The sequence below is a fragment of the Amaranthus tricolor genome, chromosome 3, assembly GCF_026212465.1.
Source record: "Amaranthus tricolor cultivar Red isolate AtriRed21 chromosome 3, ASM2621246v1, whole genome shotgun sequence".
Lineage (NCBI taxonomy): Eukaryota > Viridiplantae > Streptophyta > Magnoliopsida > Caryophyllales > Amaranthaceae > Amaranthus > Amaranthus tricolor.
This window is the reverse complement of record NC_080049.1, coordinates 36,973,439-36,993,240: the sequence shown is the minus strand read 5'-3', so window position 1 is coordinate 36,993,240 and position 19,802 is coordinate 36,973,439. Positions and strand designations below refer to the sequence as shown.

The window sequence follows — 19,802 nt, the reverse complement described above, 5'->3', positions numbered from 1 at the left end:
TTAGCTATGAATATCGTTTGCCAAAGACGTTCATTCTCATCGTGCCCCCAGGTTCAACCCTTTATTAGATGGGCTTCAACGGGTCGGACTTTTAAAGGTCAACTTATATTATACAAGGAGCGGGTTATAAACGCGCTTTTGACGAGCTCTACACTATATTATCAACTTTTACTATATATTTTTTTATCTTCTGATCTAAAAGTTTTAATTTCTTACAACTTTAAGAGGTGAATCATAATTACTAATTTAATTTTATTGAAGTTAAAATTATTATCCACATATATTAGTTAGAAATCGAAGACTGAGAAAATGACCCATGAATTAACTGAACTGATCATAATTTGCCACGACTTAGAGTCGTTGAATGGAAATTACCTTTATTTCTGTGATTTTTCATAGTAGAGGTATAACTGTGTCATAATCTCAATTAAAAAAAAATTAAATTGATGCTAATTTACTAAAAGAAAAATACCTTTTATAATAAAATGTTGTAATTGTCGTAATAAGTATGATATGGGTTGGGTAAGATCGAGCTGGGCTATTAAGCCCGGCCCAAAGCCAGTTTACTGCTTTGTAAGATTCGGCAGGCTCGGCGCATTTAAAGTAAAGCTCGACCTGGCTAGTATTCGACCCATTGCACTGGTCTACTTTTTAAGTCATTACTTCCTCTAATTCGACTATTACTTTGAGTTTGCATGTTAAAATTTAAATATGAAAAAGATTTTTAAATTCTAGAGTGCAAACTTAAAGAAGCAAAGGGAGTAATATATATCCAACTTAATTTTAGTGCATAATTGTTTTGTTGCAATCTAGAACTATATACATACGCAGAGTAGCAACCAAGATATGCTTCATAAACGCAGCATGGCACACGTCATATATGTTTCATAGCATGCCATCATTCCTTACGCCATCAAATAATACCTTCACTGAATTTATCACTTTTTTGGTTTTTTTGTACTACTTTGATCTTTAAATGTAAGCCATATACTCCGCATTATTACAGACAGCAGCTGAGAGAATTACAAATCAAGTGCAAATCCATAACAGTATGAAGCAAAAACTCAAGACCAACTTGAGTTACTATATATGTCTATTAACACCAGAGTCTATTAAGTTAGAAATCTAAATCCAATACATATTCTTCTCATATTTTTATTAATTATACTTAAAATAAGAGATCTTTAAGAATCAAAATTATAATCATTCAACACATTGGGCCAAATATCATGTTAAGATTTCAACTTAGTCAAAAAATTATATGGATGACTAAAATCAAAAATATACTCCTCCACATCAATATAATTGTTTCATTTGCTTGGCACGGTTATTAAGGGTAGTGTGGGTTCCATTAAAAAGGTGGTAGTTGGGTAAGTAGTGAAGGGTAATTAATGAAGGGTAAGTAGTGAAGAATAGTTGGGTAAGTAAGGTATATGGGGGTGTATTTGTAATTACTTGTGTGAACTAAAGATATTTAGGTAAAAAAAAAGATTGACAAAAAAAAATGTGACAATTAAAATAATTTTGCAAACGAATATAAATGGAAACACCCGTCATGGAGTATATTGGGGGTATAAATGGAGTATTATTAATGAATATCATAGTCAACGGATCAAATTATCCCGTCATGGACTTCAATTTTCTAAACGAGTATAAATAGAAACACCCGGCAAAGAGCATTCTCTCAAGTCCAAACAACCAAAATGAACACTAAAGTAAAGCAATCAACAATCATTCACCCAGCCAAAGAAACACCAACAGGATCTCTTTGGCTTTCAAGTCTCGATCTAATCACTCGATCTCCTTACACACATACTAGACTACTCTATGTATATCCTTCTCCCAACCAAACAAACCGCACAAATTCATTCTTCGACACAAACATTTTAAAGAATGCACTAAGTAAAACCCTAGTACACTTCTACCCAATGGCAGGAAGATTGAAAAGAAACGAAAAAACTGGTCGAATGGAGATCGATTGCAATTCAAAAGGAGTCGTATTCGTAGAGGTAGAAACTACACATACGCTCGCTGATTTTGGTGAGTTTAAGCCGACGAACGAGCTTCGTTCGGTGGTGTTTCCGTCACCGTTCGACTACTCAAAAGGATTATCGTCGTTTCCTATGTTAATGGTGCAGCTAACTAGATTTAAATGTGGCGGTGTAAGTCTTGGATTATTGCACCAACATCAAGTAGCTGATGGAACTTCTTGCGCAGATCTGATTAATTCTTGGGCTAGAATTGCTCAAGGGCTTGAAATTAATGTATTGCCATTTCATAATCGACAGCAAATTCTGGGTTGTCGTAATCCTCGTCAAGTTCAATTTAGACACTTGGAGTATGAGCAGCCATTGCCACCTACCAGAGGCATCACTGCAGGTTTGCTTGTCTTATTTTATTTGCTTGATTAATATTCCCTCGATCCCATTATTAAATGTTTCATTTAATTCGGTAATAAGTGTATTTATGTAAATTTTAGTATTTCTTATTAAAAATAATTATTAATAATAAAAAATTAATTTTAATAAAATTTAGGGATAATTGATATTAATAATTCAACGGTATTTCAACTATTTATCTATTTGCTATGAATAATTAATTTTTTTAAATAATAATTTAACTTTTGTCTTTAGTTTGTTATAAATAATTGATATTAAAAGTGGTTAATGATAATAAAAAAAATAATTTTGACGGAAAGAAAGATTAAGTACCATATTTTGTGAATTCTTTATCTTTGTTTTGGGAAAAAGATAAGGTTTTTGTGGTTGTAAACCACTAGACAAGGCAAGTACTGTTCATTCTCACCTTATGTCGCATCACACAACTCCTTGTCAATTAGGAGTCCTCTTATTAACCAATAACCATGAATAAGACATTTTCTAAGGGTGGTTTGGTAATGATAGTAATTGGTGTAAACATAATAAAAAGTTAAGGGTGCAGTTGCTGGTAAAATTTCTTGACAAGTTTAATGATTAACAAAAATTATTATAATGTGTTATCATTTAAAATTGTAGTATTAGATGATAATAAAAAATTTTAAACCAAATTTTTTTAATAATCAAGTTTTCATTATGAAAATGTCATGATAATAAAAGTTTATTGGTCATTAAAAGATATTTTAAACTTAAAAACAAAAAGATATTTTTAGCCACACCACATATCAAAAAAACGATAGCCTAATGGCAGACAGAAAAGAACAAAGCAAAACTGTGCTAGTACTTTATGCTAATGTCGCCTGGAAATGATAATTGACAAAATCAATCGGTCCAAACCTGGACCAAACTTGCAATTTTCGGGAGGGTGCTATTAAATATCACCATCGCTTTTTATTTTATCGCCACCTCTTTTCCTCATGAAATTACGAATTTTTCCTGCGATTGATTTTTCTCACGACTTTTTAAAAATTATTATTAATTTTATTTATATTATTGTTATTATTATTATTATTATTATTATTGTAATTGTTGTTATTATTATGATTAAATTTTTATTTTTGTTTTAATTATTATATTTAATTTATTTTTTAAAATATTATTATTATTATTATTATTATTATTAGTATAAATAAGAAATTTTAAGGGGTGATAAAGTTGTAATTTTTTAAAGTTTAAAGGTAAATTTGTAATTTTATTTGGGGTGACGATAAAATAAAAAGGATGGTGAAATTTAAGAGTTGGGTTTTCGGAATTGGATCGCAGTTGGACCGGATATAATAGGTTAAGGCTATACATCCAGTCTTCTGGTCCAACAGATTATGATTCAGTTTGATCAGAAATTGAATCCATGCACCAGAACACTCCTAATTTTGAGGGTCTTATTTTTTGTATAGCAAATATTATCTCCAAATAATAATTCAAAAAGATGATATGAAATCCAATAAGAAGACTAAATAAAAATCAGCTCAAAACAAGTTAAATAAGATGAATTACAATCAAATTTAACTTATTTATCCTCTTTTATTAGATGGAATTATGTTGAAATCACGTGTCAATATTTTCTACTGATGACACTAATTTTTCATGGAGTTCTTTTTTTTAAGGAACTTCTACTAGTTTCTAGTTCTTGATTATAATATGTAATAATGTTTTGTTAGGTACGGTATCCACCATAATAGAAGCTCAATTTAAACTCTCCAAAGAACAAATTATTGCCTTGAAACTACAAGCAACATTACAAGGAGACACGAGTTACAGGCTGAGTACCTTCCAAGTGCTCGCGGCACACGTGTGGAGAGCCACATGTAAAGCACGTGGCTTGTCAGATGATCAAGATGTAAAACTCTACATACCAGTTAATGGTAGAACAAGACTTAACAAAAGCTCAGAATTTCCAAAAGGTTACTATGGAAATGTAATCTTTTTTACTGCTTGTGTTACTAAATGTGCTGATATTAAGTATAAACCACTTTGGTATACAGCAAATTTGGTTCATACTGCATTAAAAAAGATGGATAATATTGAGTATTTAAGATCAGCCATCGATTACCTTGAATCACATCAAGATTTGAGTAAATTTACTCGTGGGTCCCACACTTTTACCTGTCCAAATTTTACTATAAATTCTTGGGTAAATATTCCTTTTAATAAATGTGATTTCGGGTGGGGCGTTCCCAAGTTTTTTGGGCATGGTGGGATTCAATATGAAGGTCAATCTTATCTCATTAGAAGCCAAAATGGGGATGGGAGCTTCTCATTGGCTATTAAGCTTTTTTCTGATCATATGAGTCTTTTTGAGAAGTATTTGTATGATTTTCCTAGTTTGCTTCTTACAAGGTTGTAAAATTAAAAGAATGCCAAAAGGTTATTCTCTCTCGTTTGAAATTGTAACAAAGGAAGTCGGTGTTAAGATTAAGAAGTGTTCAAACATATATTATTGAGCTGAAAGATATTGAAAAGCAAATAAATATGTAGATGAGAATATAAAAGAAAATTCAACAAAGTTAGAGACATATTAAAAGTTCTACTATTTCAAATAGGACATAAGAAGTAATGAATACATACCAATAATATGGACTAATTTTAAGAGTTGATCATAAATGGGGTGAAGAAGGTTTGAGAATTTTCATATCTTATATAGTGATGAATTCTTCCCTTTTATTATAATTTGGGTACTTAATCGCTCGCAATATATGTATCCAAAGAAAGGAACAAGTTGACCTGAATAAAAGTAGAGTGCAACGATCAACTTTCATATCAAAACTATTGTTATTTAGTTATTATTATTATTAGCTTATTATTGATTTTTTATAATATATGTAAATGCACTTGTAATATTTTTTACATGATTATCTTTATGTTTTGTTTTGTTGATAGTTAAATTTCTTATGTGAAACTATTTCAAGAAAAGTGATTAAAAAAAGAAACGTTTACTTTGTCATATTTCTTTAGTACATGTCATCTATTATTAATTTTTTCAATTACTAATACTATATTCGGTACAAATGAGAAAAATTCTATTTAAAATAAAATAGTTCTAATATATATTGTTAAGAGGAACTAACTTGCAATGAATACAATTTAAAAAGAAAAAAAAAACTTGCTATGAATAGCATGCATTATTTTAATATGATGCAGAATTAATTAAAGTATAGAATATAATCAAACATAGTTCTATTTGCTATAAAAAAAGAGTAAATTAGGTAAAAAAAAATCATTCTAAGAACAATATATAATATATAATGATAAATTCAAATGAATTGGTTTCGTAACAATCAAACATAAACTAAAACATCCTTCAATATTTCATCGAACTCATTGATTGTTGTCATGACCATACTCTCGTGATTCTTAAAGAGACGACCTCAAAACAAAAAACCCATATTTTTATTTTCTCATCCCATATATTTAATGCGTCTCTCAAAGAGACCGTCCCTTACAATAATCTGTGTACTATTATTATAATTTCAAGAACTAGATTTTAAGGTTCCAACTTGAAGGACAAATTGGTACCAGCAAGTTTTTCTTCCATTAATTTTTTCATTGTATCAGCCATAGAAGGTGTTAAATAATTTTTCCACCCTCCTACTTTTCCTTCCCTGAAAAATTCCTTGTTCTCACAATACTTGTTAACCGCACCACTCTTATTAACCTCCAGTTCTTTAAGATTTCCAAAACTACAAAGTTCAATTATATCCTCAATAACACCTTCATTTTCTTCCATTGGAGAAAATGGCACTCCAACAAATTCAGCCAACTTCTTTAGATGAAATCTTGGGTTTTCTTTCAAATCTTCGTACATCAAAAACAACACTTCGTTAGGTTGCTCTAAGCTCTGCTTCCAATACCCAAGAACATGATCAAAAAAGGGCCCGCAATATACAGAACCATTACAGAAATCTTGAAAGAAATCATGTATACAAGGACCTTCATAAGTCTCATCTCCCGTAGACGATTTCAACAGTTTGGGATAATACTTCCAATAAGAAACAAGCGTGTCTAAAGGGTTTCGAGAAATGTAAATGATTTTAGTTGAACAAGATTTGATGGATTCAGGAAGTAAGGGATAAGGAAAGTGAGAATGAAGTAACCGAGGTGAAGGAAGTTGATGAAGTTGGTGTGGGCGGGGAAGTTTTGGGTTGAAACCTGCATAAATGTTTTCAAGATCATACACAAGTTGATGTGGATTGTGGGTAAGTAATGGGCTTTGTTTGGGTGGATATTTGACCCGATTAACAATTGAATACAGTAAGGCTTTTAACCAAGTGGTACCTGTTTTAGGGAAGCTATTCACCATTAAATCAGTGTTTCGAGCAAGGAAATGTCTCTGGAAAAGAAGAAGGCCAGAGAAAAAATCAGAAGAACTAAAATACCAGAAGTCTTGAAATTTAACCAAATGGATATTAGTAATACCCATAAAGTTAACCTTTTCAAGGGATTTTGTAATCTCTTCTAATTCTTCATCATTCACAACCAATTCTTCTTCTTCACTTTGGTTTGGTTTATTTGTTGCAGGAGTAGTTTCATTCATTGTGGATGAACCCATTGTTTTCATCTTGATTGCCTTATGAAGATCAACTTGACCTGAATAAAAGTAGACCTGCAATATATATCCAAGGGAAGGAACAAGTTGACCTCAGTAAAAGTAGAGTGCAAAGATCAACTTTTATATTAAAACTGTTATTTAATTATTATTATTATTATTATTATTATTATTAGCTTATTATTCATTTTTTATAATATATGTAAATACACTTGTAATTTTTTTTCAATGATTATCTTTCGTTTTGTTTTGTTGATAGTTATAAAACTATTTCAAGAAAAGTGATTAAAAAAGAAAAGTTTACTTTATCATATTTCTTTAGTACATGTTATCTATTATTAATTTTTTCAATTACTAATACTATATTCGGTACAAACAAGAAATATTTTTATTGAAGGTTCTCTGCCGGCTGAGCCTTCGGAGGCGGAGTGGGAGGTTGGTATCACTAATCTGTTCGGGGAGCCTCTGTCTGAGCTTCGGCGTAAAGGTTCATTCACCAGCGGATGCATAAGCGTTGCTGAATTGATGCGGCTGTGTCATAGGTCGCAGGCCATGGATACCCAGACGACAGCGTACTACATGGCTGTCATCGGCTCTACCTTGTTGGCGGATAAGTCCAGAATTGGCATGCGACCTCACCCGATACTTGCCGTGAACGACGATCAGCAGGACGTGGCCTGGGGTGCGGTGACCTTGGCGTTCTTGTACAGGCAGCTCGGAATGGCATCTAGGGCTGGTTGCAAGACCATTGCTGGATGCCTCACATTGCCCTTACATGACCATCTTTGTACACCAAGAACGGGTGGTTATGTTTTCCCTTTTCACCAGGACACACCCTTACCGTCCAAGGTCTTTCTGGTGGTTTACGACTACTTCCTACAATCATAAATTTACACCCGCAACTTCTACTTTTAGAACCAGGTCGGGCAGTATTATCTAGATTATGTACATCACCCCTAATATTACCATAGCGGTGACATTTTAAATAGACACTAACTCTAGAACGTCCTTCTTTCTTTTTATAAGAAGCACGTGTAAATTGAAAACCGATTGTTATTGCTATCGCATCGGCCCAACTATGTAACTCATCTAAGGAGATAAATTCCCTATCCGTAACAAAGCTACCGGAGTAGTGTACGTTGTCTCCAAAGTTTTCAAACTCCTGCAAATTTGAAATATAAATAATATAAATTAAGTACATTAATGACTACAATAATAATAATAATAATAATAATAATGACAACAACAACAACAAATTAAAAACATTACGTAAATAAAAAAATCTAAAAAATTTAAAATTATCAACAATAAAAATTATAATAATGACAAGATTAAATAACAATTTTAATAATAATAAAAACATTACGTAAATAAAAAAATTTTAAAAATATAAATTTATCAACAATAAAAATTAATACGGAAAAAAAAAATTAATACGGAAAATAAAAAATAGTACTAACAATTTTAATAATAATAATTTAAAAAAAAATTAATAAGGAAAATAAAAAAAAAATTCACAGTCGCCCAGATTTAGGCGACAATACCATGGTTCAGCCGCACAAATTTGGGAGACTGAACCCAGGATCAGCCGCCCAGATTTGTGCGCCTGAACCATGGTTCAGTCGCACAATTTTGTGTAGTTGAACCGTGGTTCAGTCGCCAACTTTTGTGCGCCTTTTTTTTTTTTTTTTTTTAATTTTCAAACGACAACTTTACGTACTGCATCCGACTCATAGTCGCTTTCGTTAGCCATATTTAACCAATTACGGGTTACCACTTCTTTAACACTTTTTAGAGAGATAGTACCAGTTTTTAGAGAGATAGTACCGTGTTTGAATTCGTAATTCATACGCATCTCAGAATTCGATATATATAGACAAATCTTACACATTAAATTCTTATTAGTGTTATTAAGCGTGATTTATATTTATTAATTAACTTTTAAGTACAGTGGCAATTTTGTAATTTTTTAAAATACAGAGGCAAAAATGTAATTTTAAAGGGGTGGCGATAAAATGAAAAGGAGTGGCGAAATTCAGCGACTCCCATGTTCAAAGTCATCGTAATCAACTATTCAAGTGGAGTATTTATTTCTGTGTACAGTGTACCTGTCCTATATCTACCCCATAGCCGATTATGTCTATCTCATATTCGGTGTATTTTATCTCATATTCGGTGGACAAAGAATCTTATACATGACATGTGAGTATGTGACACAGTGACAGTTGTTTTTCCAAGTGTAGAACTGTAGAAGCTTAGAGCAATGTAGTCAAAATTGGAGGGCACGTTATCAAACTAAATACTCCTATCCTCTTTGGATTTATGAAAAAAACAAAAGAAAAAAAATTGGTATTTTAAGAAGAAGATCGATAATAATAATAAATAAAGAGAAAATAAACTATATAGATAAAATTAAAAAAAGTTAAATGTAGGGTTGAGATTAAAAGAAAGTGATTAACTATTGTAAAAAGAGTAATAAAAATTATGTAAATTAAGTAGGACGGAATAAATAACAAATGAAACAAACTGAGTGGGACGAAGGAGTAATGTAGAGATATTTCAAGGATGTTGGACACTTTTTGTCATTTGTGTCTGCAACTTGCAGATTTCTGCGAATAATTTGCGATGTGATGGTGATATACGATGCGATTTTTATATTACTAAATATGACTGCTTCGGTATAAATGGTTGTGATATGAGCGGTTTTTATATTATAGCTTCACTTTACATAAAGTCGGTATTAATAGAGGGATAAAACATACATTAAACAAGAGAAAAAACCATGGATTCATGCACAATGAATCAAAGTACTCCAACAACAAATGAACTAAACCATAGTGAAGAAAGAGGATTGCTAGTGAGTGATCAAGAAGTAGAAGAGATTACACAATCCCTTGAAAAGGTCAACTTTATGAGTAACACTAAAATCCATTTGGTGAAATATCAAGGTTTCTGGTATCCTAGTGGCACTGATCTTTTCTCTGGCCTTCTTTTTTTCCAGAGACATTTCGTTGCTCAAAACACTGATTTAATGGTGAATAGCTTCCCTAAAACCGGCACAACTTGGTTGAAATCCTTACTCTTTTCAGTTGTTAATCGGGTCAAATATCCACCTAAACAAAGCCCATTACTTACCCACAATCCACATCAACTTGTCTATGATCTTGAGACTGATATTTATGCAGGTTTGAACCCAACTCATCCTCGCCCACACCAACTTCCTCAACTTCCTTCACCTCGGTTACTTCATTCTCATTTGCCCTACCCGTTACTTCCTGAATCTATCAAATCTTCTTCGTGTAAGATTGTTTACATTTCTCGAAACCCTTTAGATACACTTGTATCTTGCTGGAAATTTTATCCAAAACTGTTGAAAACTTATTCAGGAGATGAAACTTATGAAGGTCCTAGTTTACAAGATTTCTTTGAGGATTTTTGTAATGGTTCTGTTTATTTTGGACCATTTTTTGATCATGTTCTTGGATACTGGAAGCTGAGCTTAGAGAAGCCTAACAAAGTTTTATTCTTGAAGTTCGAAGATTTGAAAGAAAACCCTAGTTTTTATCTGAAGAAGTTGGCTGAATTTGTTGGTATGCCATTTTCTCCCTTGGAAGAAAAAGAAGGCGTTATTGAGGAAATAATTGAATTGTGTAGTATTGGAAGTCTTAAAGAACTCGAGGTTAATAAGAGCGGTTCGATTCACCAGTATTGTGAGAACAAGGGATTCTTTAGGGAAGGAAAAGTAGGAGGGTGGAAGAATTATTTAACACCATCTATGGCTGATAGAATGAAAAAACTAATGGAAGATAAGCTTGCTGGTACCAATTTGTCCTTCAAGTTGGAACCTGAAGAAAACAATTTACTTGAAAATATTGTAGTTTAAATTATATGATTGTGTTAATTCAACACATACTAGACTAGTTACTTTTTCTTATAGAATTTAATTATAACATTATCCTGTTGCTCTTTAATCGTTTAAGAGATAAGAGATGTCTGATTGCTGTGATACTTATTTAAGTGATTGATCAGTTTTATATTTGTCAGCTGTTTTTGCAAGTACATATGAATTCTGTGTCCCAATTCCTTCCTCCCGTTTATCTAATCAAAGAAAATGATGAAGATACTCCAAAGAAAATGCTGAATATGCTGAAAATGTCACATTGTGTAGGCAGAGTCCACAGACTGGGAAACGGGGAGCGGCAACTGTTGCTAAGTAATGACTCAAACTAGCAAAACAGGAACAAGATGAAGTTTGGGACAGAATGAACTCCGCGGGGCGCGGAGACTGTTCTGCTCCTGCTTCGCGGCTCGCGCAATTGAATTTTCTTTTCACGAAAATCGTCTTTTGGGACGGTTACCTTTATTTGTGGTCGGTTATTTGTGGTTACTTAGTACCTAAAACCGTCTTTCAAGTCGTTTTATTATAAATACACCTCCTTGTTAGCCTAGGGTGGCATGATTTACAAATTGAAAGAGAGATCACAAGAGAACCATCGTTGTGAGCGTGATTGTAATTCATCTTGTATTCTTTGCGATCATAGTGAAATTGTTTGTTCTCGGTGCCGGTGGACGTAGCTATGACGTTGATAGTGAACCACGTTAAATTTCTTGTGTCATTTTATTATTGTTTACATTTGTTGTGATTAAGTGTGACATGAGTGCACAAAATTGAAGTGTGTATTCATGTGTGTGACTTTTGGTTTGTGAAAACCAAATGGGTGTAATTATGTGGAGAATATTCATGAGGAATTATGGGTGTTAATGAAGGTTAATGAAGAAGAAGGGACTTGATTTATGTATGTTCGATCAGAATTCTGACAGAGGAATCAGAATGGTCGCTCGACCCAGCCGCTCGACCGAGCGAGCCATATTGGTAGGTCGAGCGGTCAGACAGAATGCTCCAGAATGCAGCTGATACTCGCTCGACCGAGCCGCTCAACCGAGCGAGCTCTCTGATCCGGTCGAGCGGATCCTCTGATGTGCATGAGATGCTGTTTTTCGACCTTTCAAGTTTTTAGAGTTATTTCATATTATTCATTACCTATATTAATGTTGTATTCAGGAGAGCTATTGATATTCTTGTATCTAGTACTATATATAGAGCTCTCATACTCACAAGGTGAATCATCCACAAATACACCCCAAGCCAAACACTAGCCTATATCTCTTCTCTATTGTAATTCTCCATATTTTTGAGAGTTCTTTGAACTCCTTTTGATAATATAAGAAATACTACACACCGGAGGACGTAGCCCTAGTTGGGTGAACCTCGTTAAATCTTTGTGTCGTTTTATTGCTTTATTTTCTCCTACAAACATTGATATCGTTGATAGCGTAATTTGTTTGTCACTAAAACTTCATACACTCGATCTTGGTAATATTGGAGTTTGAAACACATCGTTCGAACTCTAATACATCGTCGTTTTCAACATTGAATTTCCTGTTGTTTTTATCGTTGTTCATCAACTTTGCTTCCGCTATTGCACAACAGCAACCGTGGAGCCTGTGTAGGCAGAGTTGAATGCAGGATAATAGTCTATGGTTAGTTAGTTGAACATTCACCTTTGCTGTGCTGAACAACTTGACTACTATTTTTCAGATTGGGAAGGTGCATCAAAATATTTCCACGAAAAATGCAAATTTATTTGTTATTTTAATCGGAAAATGGAAGTATTTCATTAATCCAAACAAAACTCATGTACAAACATGGGATAAACGTAGGCCTTGCATAAGTATGCAAACACGGTCTACCTTTGTGTCGCATTCTACGGGAGAGAAAAGAGGACCTTAAAAGATAAATAAACTATACAAGCAAGAAGCAACTATACATTAGCAAAAATACTATACAGCCATTAAGACTTCGACGAATTCTTCAATGGGAAAACAAATAGACTTAATTAAGGGTCTGTTTCAAATCTCTAATGACCCTATTAACAGATCTCACACTGAGATTCCATATCGCTTCATTTTTTGTGCATCAAACATGATAAACCAGGCTACTAAAAAAAGCAATAGCTACCATACCAACTTCCATTATTGTTCAATGAATTTCTCCATTATTTGCCCCCATGATTGGGGTGACATAATGGTAAACTGGCAATATTGTCTTGTTTGTCAATTTTATTGTAATTTATAGCAATATGAAGGATGATGATGATGATAGGTTTATGTGTCATAAACCTATCATCATCATCATCCTTCATATTGCTATAAATTACAATAAAATTGACAAACAAGACAATATTGCCAGTTTACCATTATGTCATCCCAATCATGGGGGCAAATAATGGAGAAATTCATTGAACAATAATGGAAGTTGGTATGGTAGCTATTGCTTTTTTTAGTAGCCTGGTTTATCATGTTTGATGCACAAAAAATGAAGCGATATGGAATCTCAGTGTGAGATCTGTTAATAGGGTCATTAGAGATTTGAAACAGACCCTTAATTAAGTCTATTTGTTTTCCCATTGAAGAATTCGTCGAAGTCTTAATGGCTGTATAGTATTTTTGCTAATGTATAGTTGCTTCTTGCTTGTATAGTTTATTTATCTTTTAAGGTCCTCTTTTCTCTCCCGTAGAATGCGACACAAAGGTAGACCGTGTTTGCATACTTATGCAAGGCCTACGTTTATCCCATGTTTGTACATGAGTTTTGTTTGGATTAATGAAATACTTCCATTTTCCGATTAAAATAACAAATAAATTTGCATTTTTCGTGGAAATATTTTGATGCACCTTCCCAATCTGAAAAATAGTAGTCAAGTTGTTCAGCACAGCAAAGGTGAATGTTCAACTAACTAACCATAGACTATTATCCTGCATTCAACTCTGCCTACACAGGCTCCACGGTTGCTGTTGTGCAATAGCGGAAGCAAAGTTGATGAACAACGATAAAAACAACAGGAAATTCAATGTTGAAAACGACGATGTATTAGAGTTCGAACGATGTGTTTCAAACTCCAATATTACCAAGATCGAGTGTATGAAGTTTTAGTGACAAACAAATTACGCTATCAACGATATCAATGTTTGTAGGAGAAAATAAAGCAATAAAACGACACAAAGATTTAACGAGGTTCACCCAACTAGGGCTACGTCCTCCGGTGTGTAGTATTTCTTATATTATCAAAAGGAGTTCAAAGAACTCTCAAAAATATGGAGAATTACAATAGAGAAGAGATATAGGCTAGTGTTTGGCTTGGGGTGTATTTGTGGATGATTCACCTTGTGAGTATGAGAGCTCTATATATAGTACTAGATACAAGAATATCAATAGCTCTCCTGAATACAACATTAATATAGGTAATGAATAATATGAAATAACTCTAAAAACTTGAAAGGTCGAAAAACAGCATCTCATGCACATCAGAGGATCCGCTCGACCGGATCAGAGAGCTCGCTCGGTTGAGCGGCTCGGTCGAGCGAGTATCAGCTGCATTCTGGAGCATTCTGTCTGACCGCTCGACCTACCAATATGGCTCGCTCGGTCGAGCGGCTGGGTCGAGCGACCATTCTGATTCCTCTGTCAGAATTCTGATCGAACATACATAAATCAAGTCCCTTCTTCTTCATTAACCTTCATTAACACCCATAATTCCTCATGAATATTCTCCACATAATTACACCCATTTGGTTTTCACAAACCAAAAGTCACACACATGAATACACACTTCAATTTTGTGCACTCATGTCACACTTAATCACAACAAATGTAAACAATAATAAAATGACACAAGAAATTTAACGTGGTTCACTATCAACGTCATAGCTACGTCCACCGGCACCGAGAACAAACAATTTCACTATGATCGCAAAGAATACAAGATGAATTACAATCACGCTCACAACGATGGTTCTCTTGTGATCTCTCTTTCAATTTGTAAATCATGCCACCCTAGGCTAACAAGGAGGTGTATTTATAATAAAACGACTTGAAAGACGGTTTTAGGTACTAAGTAACCACAAATAACCGACCACAAATAAAGGTAACCGTCCCAAAAGACGATTTTCGTGAAAAGAAAATTCAATTGCGCGAGCCGCGAAGCAGGAGCAGAACAGTCTCCGCGCCCCGCGGAGTTCATTCTGTCCCAAACTTCATCTTGTTCCTGTTTTGCTAGTTTGAGTCATTACTTAGCAACAGTTGCCGCTCCCCGTTTCCCAGTCTGTGGACTCTGCCTACACAATGTGACATTTTCAGCATATTCAGCATTTTCTTTGGAGTATCTTCATCATTTTCTTTGATTAGATAAACGGGAGGAAGGAATTGGGACACAGAATTCATATGTACTTGCAAAAACAGCTGACAAATATAAAACTGATCAATCACTTAAATAAGTATCACAGCAATCAGACATCTCTTATCTCTTAAACGATTAAAGAGCAACAGGATAATGTTATAATTAAATTCTATAAGAAAAAGTAACTAGTCTAGTATGTGTTGAATTAACACAATCATATAATTTAAACTACAATATTTTCAAGTAAATTGTTTTCTTCAGGTTCCAACTTGAAGGACAAATTGGTACCAGCAAGCTTATCTTCCATTAGTTTTTTCATTCTATCAGCCATAGATGGTGTTAAATAATTCTTCCACCCTCCTACTTTTCCTTCCCTAAAGAATCCCTTGTTCTCACAATACTGGTGAATCGAACCGCTCTTATTAACCTCGAGTTCTTTAAGACTTCCAATACTACACAATTCAATTATTTCCTCAATAACGCCTTCTTTTTCTTCCAAGGGAGAAAATGGCATACCAACAAATTCAGCCAACTTCTTCAGATAAAAACTAGGGTTTTCTTTCAAATCTTCGAACTTCAAGAATAAAACTTTGTTAGGCTTCTCTAAGCTCAGCTTCCAGTATCCAAGAACATGATCAAAAAATGGTCCAAAATAAACAGAACCATTACAAAAATCCTCAAAGAAATCTTGTAAACTAGGACCTTCATAAGTTTCATCTCCTGAATAAGTTTTCAACAGTTTTGGATAAAATTTCCAGCAAGATACAAGTGTATCTAAAGGGTTTCGAGAAATGTAAACAATCTTACACGAAGAAGATTTGATAGATTCAGGAAGTAACGGGTAGGGCAAATGAGAATGAAGTAACCGAGGTGAAGGAAGTTGAGGAAGTTGGTGTGGGCGAGGATGAGTTGGGTTCAAACCTGCATAAATATCAGTCTCAAGATCATAGACAAGTTGATGTGGATTGTGGGTAAGTAATGGGCTTTGTTTAGGTGGATATTTGACCCGATTAACAACTGAAAAGAGTAAGGATTTCAACCAAGTTGTGCCGGTTTTAGGGAAGCTATTCACCATTAAATCAGTGTTTTGAGCAACGAAATGTCTCTGGAAAAAAAGAAGGCCAGAGAAAAGATCAGTGCCACTAGGATACCAGAAACCTTGATATTTCACCAAATGGATTTTAGTGTTACTCATAAAGTTGACCTTTTCAAGGGATTGTGTAATCTCTTCTACTTCTTGATCACTCACTAGCAATCCTCTTTCTTCACTATGGTTTAGTTCATTTGTTGTTGGAGTACTTTGATTCATTGTGCATGAATCCATGGTTTTTTCTCTTGTTTAATGTATGTTTTATCCCTCTATTAATACCGACTTTATGTAAAGTGAAGCTATAATATAAAAACCGCTCATATCACAACCATTTATACCGAAGCAGTCATATTTAGTAATATAAAAATCGCATCGTATATCACCATCACATCGCAAATTATTCGCAGAAATCTGCAAGTTGCAGACACAAATGACAAAAAGTGTCCAACATCCTTGAAATATCTCTACATTACTCCTTCGTCCCACTCAGTTTGTTTCATTTGTTATTTATTCCGTCCTACTTAATTTACATAATTTTTATTACTCTTTTTACAATAGTTAATCACTTTCTTTTAATCTCAACCCTACATTTAACTTTTTTTAATTTTATCTATATAGTTTATTTTCTCTTTATTTATTATTATTATCGATCTTCTTCTTAAAATACCAATTTTTTTTCTTTTGTTTTTTTCATAAATCCAAAGAGGATAGGAGTATTTAGTTTGATAACGTGCCCTCCAATTTTGACTACATTGCTCTAAGCTTCTACAGTTCTACACTTGGAAAAACAACTGTCACTGTGTCACATACTCACATGTCATGTATAAGATTCTTTGTCCACCGAATATGAGATAAAATAGGGTGTTGCTATTTTTCGCCACCCCTTTTCATTTTTTCGCCACCCCCCTCCAAAATTACTTAATTGTCCCTGGATTTAAAAGAATTACAAAAATGCCATTGGAGTTAAAAAATAATTAATAAATGTAAATCGCGCTTAATAAATATAAATCACGCTTAATAACACTATTAAGAATTTAATGAGGATGATTTGTCTATATATATCGAACTCTGAGATGCGTTTGAAATACGAATTGAAACACGGTACTTTCTCACTAAAAACTGGTACTATCTCTCTAAAAAGTGTTAATGAAGTTGTAAGGCGTAGTTGGTTGAATATGGCTAACGAAAGCGACTATGAGTCGGATGCGGTACGTAAAATTGCCGTTCGAAGGAAAAAAAAAAAAAAAAAACAAGTCGCACAAATCTGGGCGACTGAACCATGGTCTAGTCGCACAAATCTGGGCGACTGAACCATGGTCCAGTCGCACAAAACTGGGCGACTGAACCATTCAGTCGCCTAGTTTTGTGCGACTGGACCATGGTTCAGTCGCCCAGATCTGTGCGACTGCTATTTTTTTTTTTTTTTTTTTTTTAAATTTACGTATTAATGTATTTTTAAATTATTTTTATAATTATTGTTAGTATTATTATTGTTGTTGTCATTATTTTAATTTTTATTGTTGATATTTTTATTTTTTAAATTTTTTAATATTTTAATTTACGTAATTTATTTATTTATTATTGTTATAATTATTATTATTATTGTTGTATTTGTTGTTATTATTATTATTATTATTATTGTTATTATTATTATTGTTATAACTATTATTTATTTATTTATTTATTATTGTTATAATTATTTATTTATTTATTATTGTTATAACTATTATTATTATTGTTATTATTTTTCTTGTCATTATTTATTTATTTTAAATGTTTTTAAATTTTTTTTGTTAACGTAATGTTTTTATTATTATTAAAATTATTATTGTTATTGTCATTATTAATTTGATTTATCGTTATCTATTTATTTATTAATATTATTATTATTATAAATATTATTATTATTATTATTATTATTATTATTATTATTATTATTATTATTATTGTTGTTGTTGTTGTTATTATTAATCCAAATATTATTATTGTAGTCATTAATGTACTTAATTTATATCATTTCAAATGTGCAGGAGTTTGAAAATTTTGGAGACAACGTAGACTACTCCGGTCGCTTTGTTACGGATAGGAAATTTATCTCCATAGATGAGTTACATAGTTGGGCCGATGCGATAGCAATTACAATCGGTTTTCTATTTACACGTGCTTCTTATAAAAAGAAAGAAGGACGTTCCAGAGTTAGTTGTTATTTAAGATGTCACCGCTATGGTAAACTTAGGGGTGATGTAGATAATGTAGATAATGCTGCCCGACCTGGTTCTAAAAGTAGGAGTTGTGGGTGTAAATTTATGATTGTAGGAAGTAGTCGTAAACCAGGAGAAAGACCTTGGACGGTAAGGGTGTGTCCTGGTGTAAAGGGAAAACATAACCACCCGTTCTTGGTGTACAGAGATGGTCATGTAAGGGCGAGGATTAATGTAGATATTCGGGAGCACATACGACAGCTTAGTGCAACCGGAATGCAACCGGCCTTTATTATGAATTCTATTAGAGATAATTTTCCTGGTTTTTATGCTAGTATGAATCAGATATATAATATTAGGCAATCAATAAGGAGAGATGAAATGGAGGGCAGGACTCCCCTTCAACACTGTCTTCATATGGCCATAGAACATAATTATGTGGTCTGGACAGAGTTGGATAATGACGGGCACTTGAGCAGACTTTTAATTGCAAATCCTACTTCAATCCAAATGATACGTACGTGGCCGTATGTTGTGCTGATAGATACAACGTACAAAACGAACAAATCAAAGTGGCCACTATGTGAAGTCATCGGAATGACGCCAACAAATCACAACTTTTTGGTTGCGTTTTGTTTGATGCGAGATGAGGCGGCTGTGTCGTACTCGTGGGTGCTGCAGGGATTGAGAGATATTTTCGGCAGTGCTCAGACTCCTAGCGTCATTGTAACCGATCGTGACGAAGGTTTATCTGCAGCTATTCGTGACGTCTTCCCAGGTAAAAACGCTTTGTGAGTTCATTATTGTGGTTATATCTATTGATAATGTCTTAATTACGTTCACTGTTTTGTTTAATGTAGATGTACGTCATTTGTTATGCACCTGGCATATTGGCAACGATGTTGAGAACATGGTGGACAAGTTGTGCGGCGGCAAGAAAAATCAACAAGGGCAGATATTTAGGAAAAGTAGATGGAACCCCTTGGTTGAAAGTGCTACAATCCGGGAATATGAAAAGAGATGGGAAGGGATCGTCAGTACGTGGTCGGTTAGGAACCGAAGGGTCGTTCGGTATTTGACTGGAACATGGATTCCACTTAGAGAGAAATTTGTGCGTGCGTGGACGAATGATGGTTTACACTTTGGTAACCATACTACCAGCAGAGTGGAAAGCCAACACTCGTCTTTTAAGTATTACCTTGGAAGCGGTAATAGCTCATTCGATACCCTTTTCAAAAGGGCGCACGCACAGATCACAAATCAACAACCTAAAATCCGACAATCGCTATAGGAATC

General features: G+C 33.6%; 5 protein-coding genes across 5 annotated transcripts; 3 read left to right on the top strand and 2 right to left on the bottom strand.

Moving 5' to 3' along the window:
- Positions 1–1,521: 1,521 nt before the first annotated feature.
- Positions 1,522–4,867, top strand: LOC130807604 (anthranilate N-benzoyltransferase protein 2-like). Its single transcript, XM_057672874.1, has 2 exons — positions 1,522–2,379; positions 4,094–4,867. Exons 1-2 carry the CDS (start codon positions 1,704–1,706, stop codon positions 4,777–4,779), a joined length of 1,362 nt encoding a protein of 453 aa, XP_057528857.1. The 5' UTR covers positions 1,522–1,703; the 3' UTR covers positions 4,780–4,867.
- Positions 4,868–5,515: 648 nt separating this feature from the next.
- Positions 5,516–7,137, bottom strand: LOC130807606 (cytosolic sulfotransferase 5-like). The gene has a single exon (XM_057672876.1). The coding sequence runs from the start codon at positions 6,988–6,990 to the stop codon at positions 5,917–5,919; it is 1,074 nt and encodes a 357-aa protein (XP_057528859.1). The 5' UTR covers positions 6,991–7,137; the 3' UTR covers positions 5,516–5,916.
- A 2,537-nt stretch (positions 7,138–9,674) lies between these two features.
- Positions 9,675–11,021, top strand: LOC130807605 (cytosolic sulfotransferase 5-like). Its single transcript, XM_057672875.1, has one exon. It carries the CDS (start codon positions 9,761–9,763, stop codon positions 10,859–10,861), a length of 1,101 nt encoding a protein of 366 aa, XP_057528858.1. The 5' UTR covers positions 9,675–9,760; the 3' UTR covers positions 10,862–11,021.
- A 4,257-nt stretch (positions 11,022–15,278) lies between these two features.
- On the bottom strand, positions 15,279–16,722 carry LOC130807603 (cytosolic sulfotransferase 5-like). The gene has a single exon (XM_057672873.1). It carries the CDS (start codon positions 16,537–16,539, stop codon positions 15,439–15,441), a length of 1,101 nt encoding a protein of 366 aa, XP_057528856.1. The 5' UTR covers positions 16,540–16,722; the 3' UTR covers positions 15,279–15,438.
- Positions 16,723–18,313: 1,591 nt separating this feature from the next.
- On the top strand, positions 18,314–19,797 carry LOC130807601 (protein FAR-RED ELONGATED HYPOCOTYL 3-like). The gene is made up of 2 exons (XM_057672871.1): positions 18,314–19,284; positions 19,367–19,797. Exons 1-2 carry the CDS (start codon positions 18,612–18,614, stop codon positions 19,795–19,797), a joined length of 1,104 nt encoding a protein of 367 aa, XP_057528854.1. The 5' UTR covers positions 18,314–18,611.
- Positions 19,798–19,802: the final 5 nt, after the last annotated feature.

Bases quoted from the DNA above. Each gene is read 5' to 3' on its own strand.
- LOC130807603 (XM_057672873.1), bottom strand. From the start codon at position 16,539: ATGGATTCATGCACAATGAATCAAAGTACTCCAACAACAAATGAACTA.
- LOC130807605 (XM_057672875.1), top strand. From the start codon at position 9,761: ATGGATTCATGCACAATGAATCAAAGTACTCCAACAACAAATGAACTA.
- LOC130807606 (XM_057672876.1), bottom strand. From the start codon at position 6,990: ATGAAAACAATGGGTTCATCCACAATGAATGAAACTACTCCTGCAACA.
- LOC130807604 (XM_057672874.1), top strand. From the start codon at position 1,704: ATGAACACTAAAGTAAAGCAATCAACAATCATTCACCCAGCCAAAGAA. The intron at 2,380-4,093 runs GTTTGCTTGTCT...ATGTTTTGTTAG, and splicing joins TACCAGAGGCATCACTGCAG to GTACGGTATCCACCATAATA.
- LOC130807601 (XM_057672871.1), top strand. From the start codon at position 18,612: ATGATTGTAGGAAGTAGTCGTAAACCAGGAGAAAGACCTTGGACGGTA. The intron at 19,285-19,366 runs GTAAAAACGCTT...TGTTTAATGTAG, and splicing joins TATTCGTGACGTCTTCCCAG to ATGTACGTCATTTGTTATGC.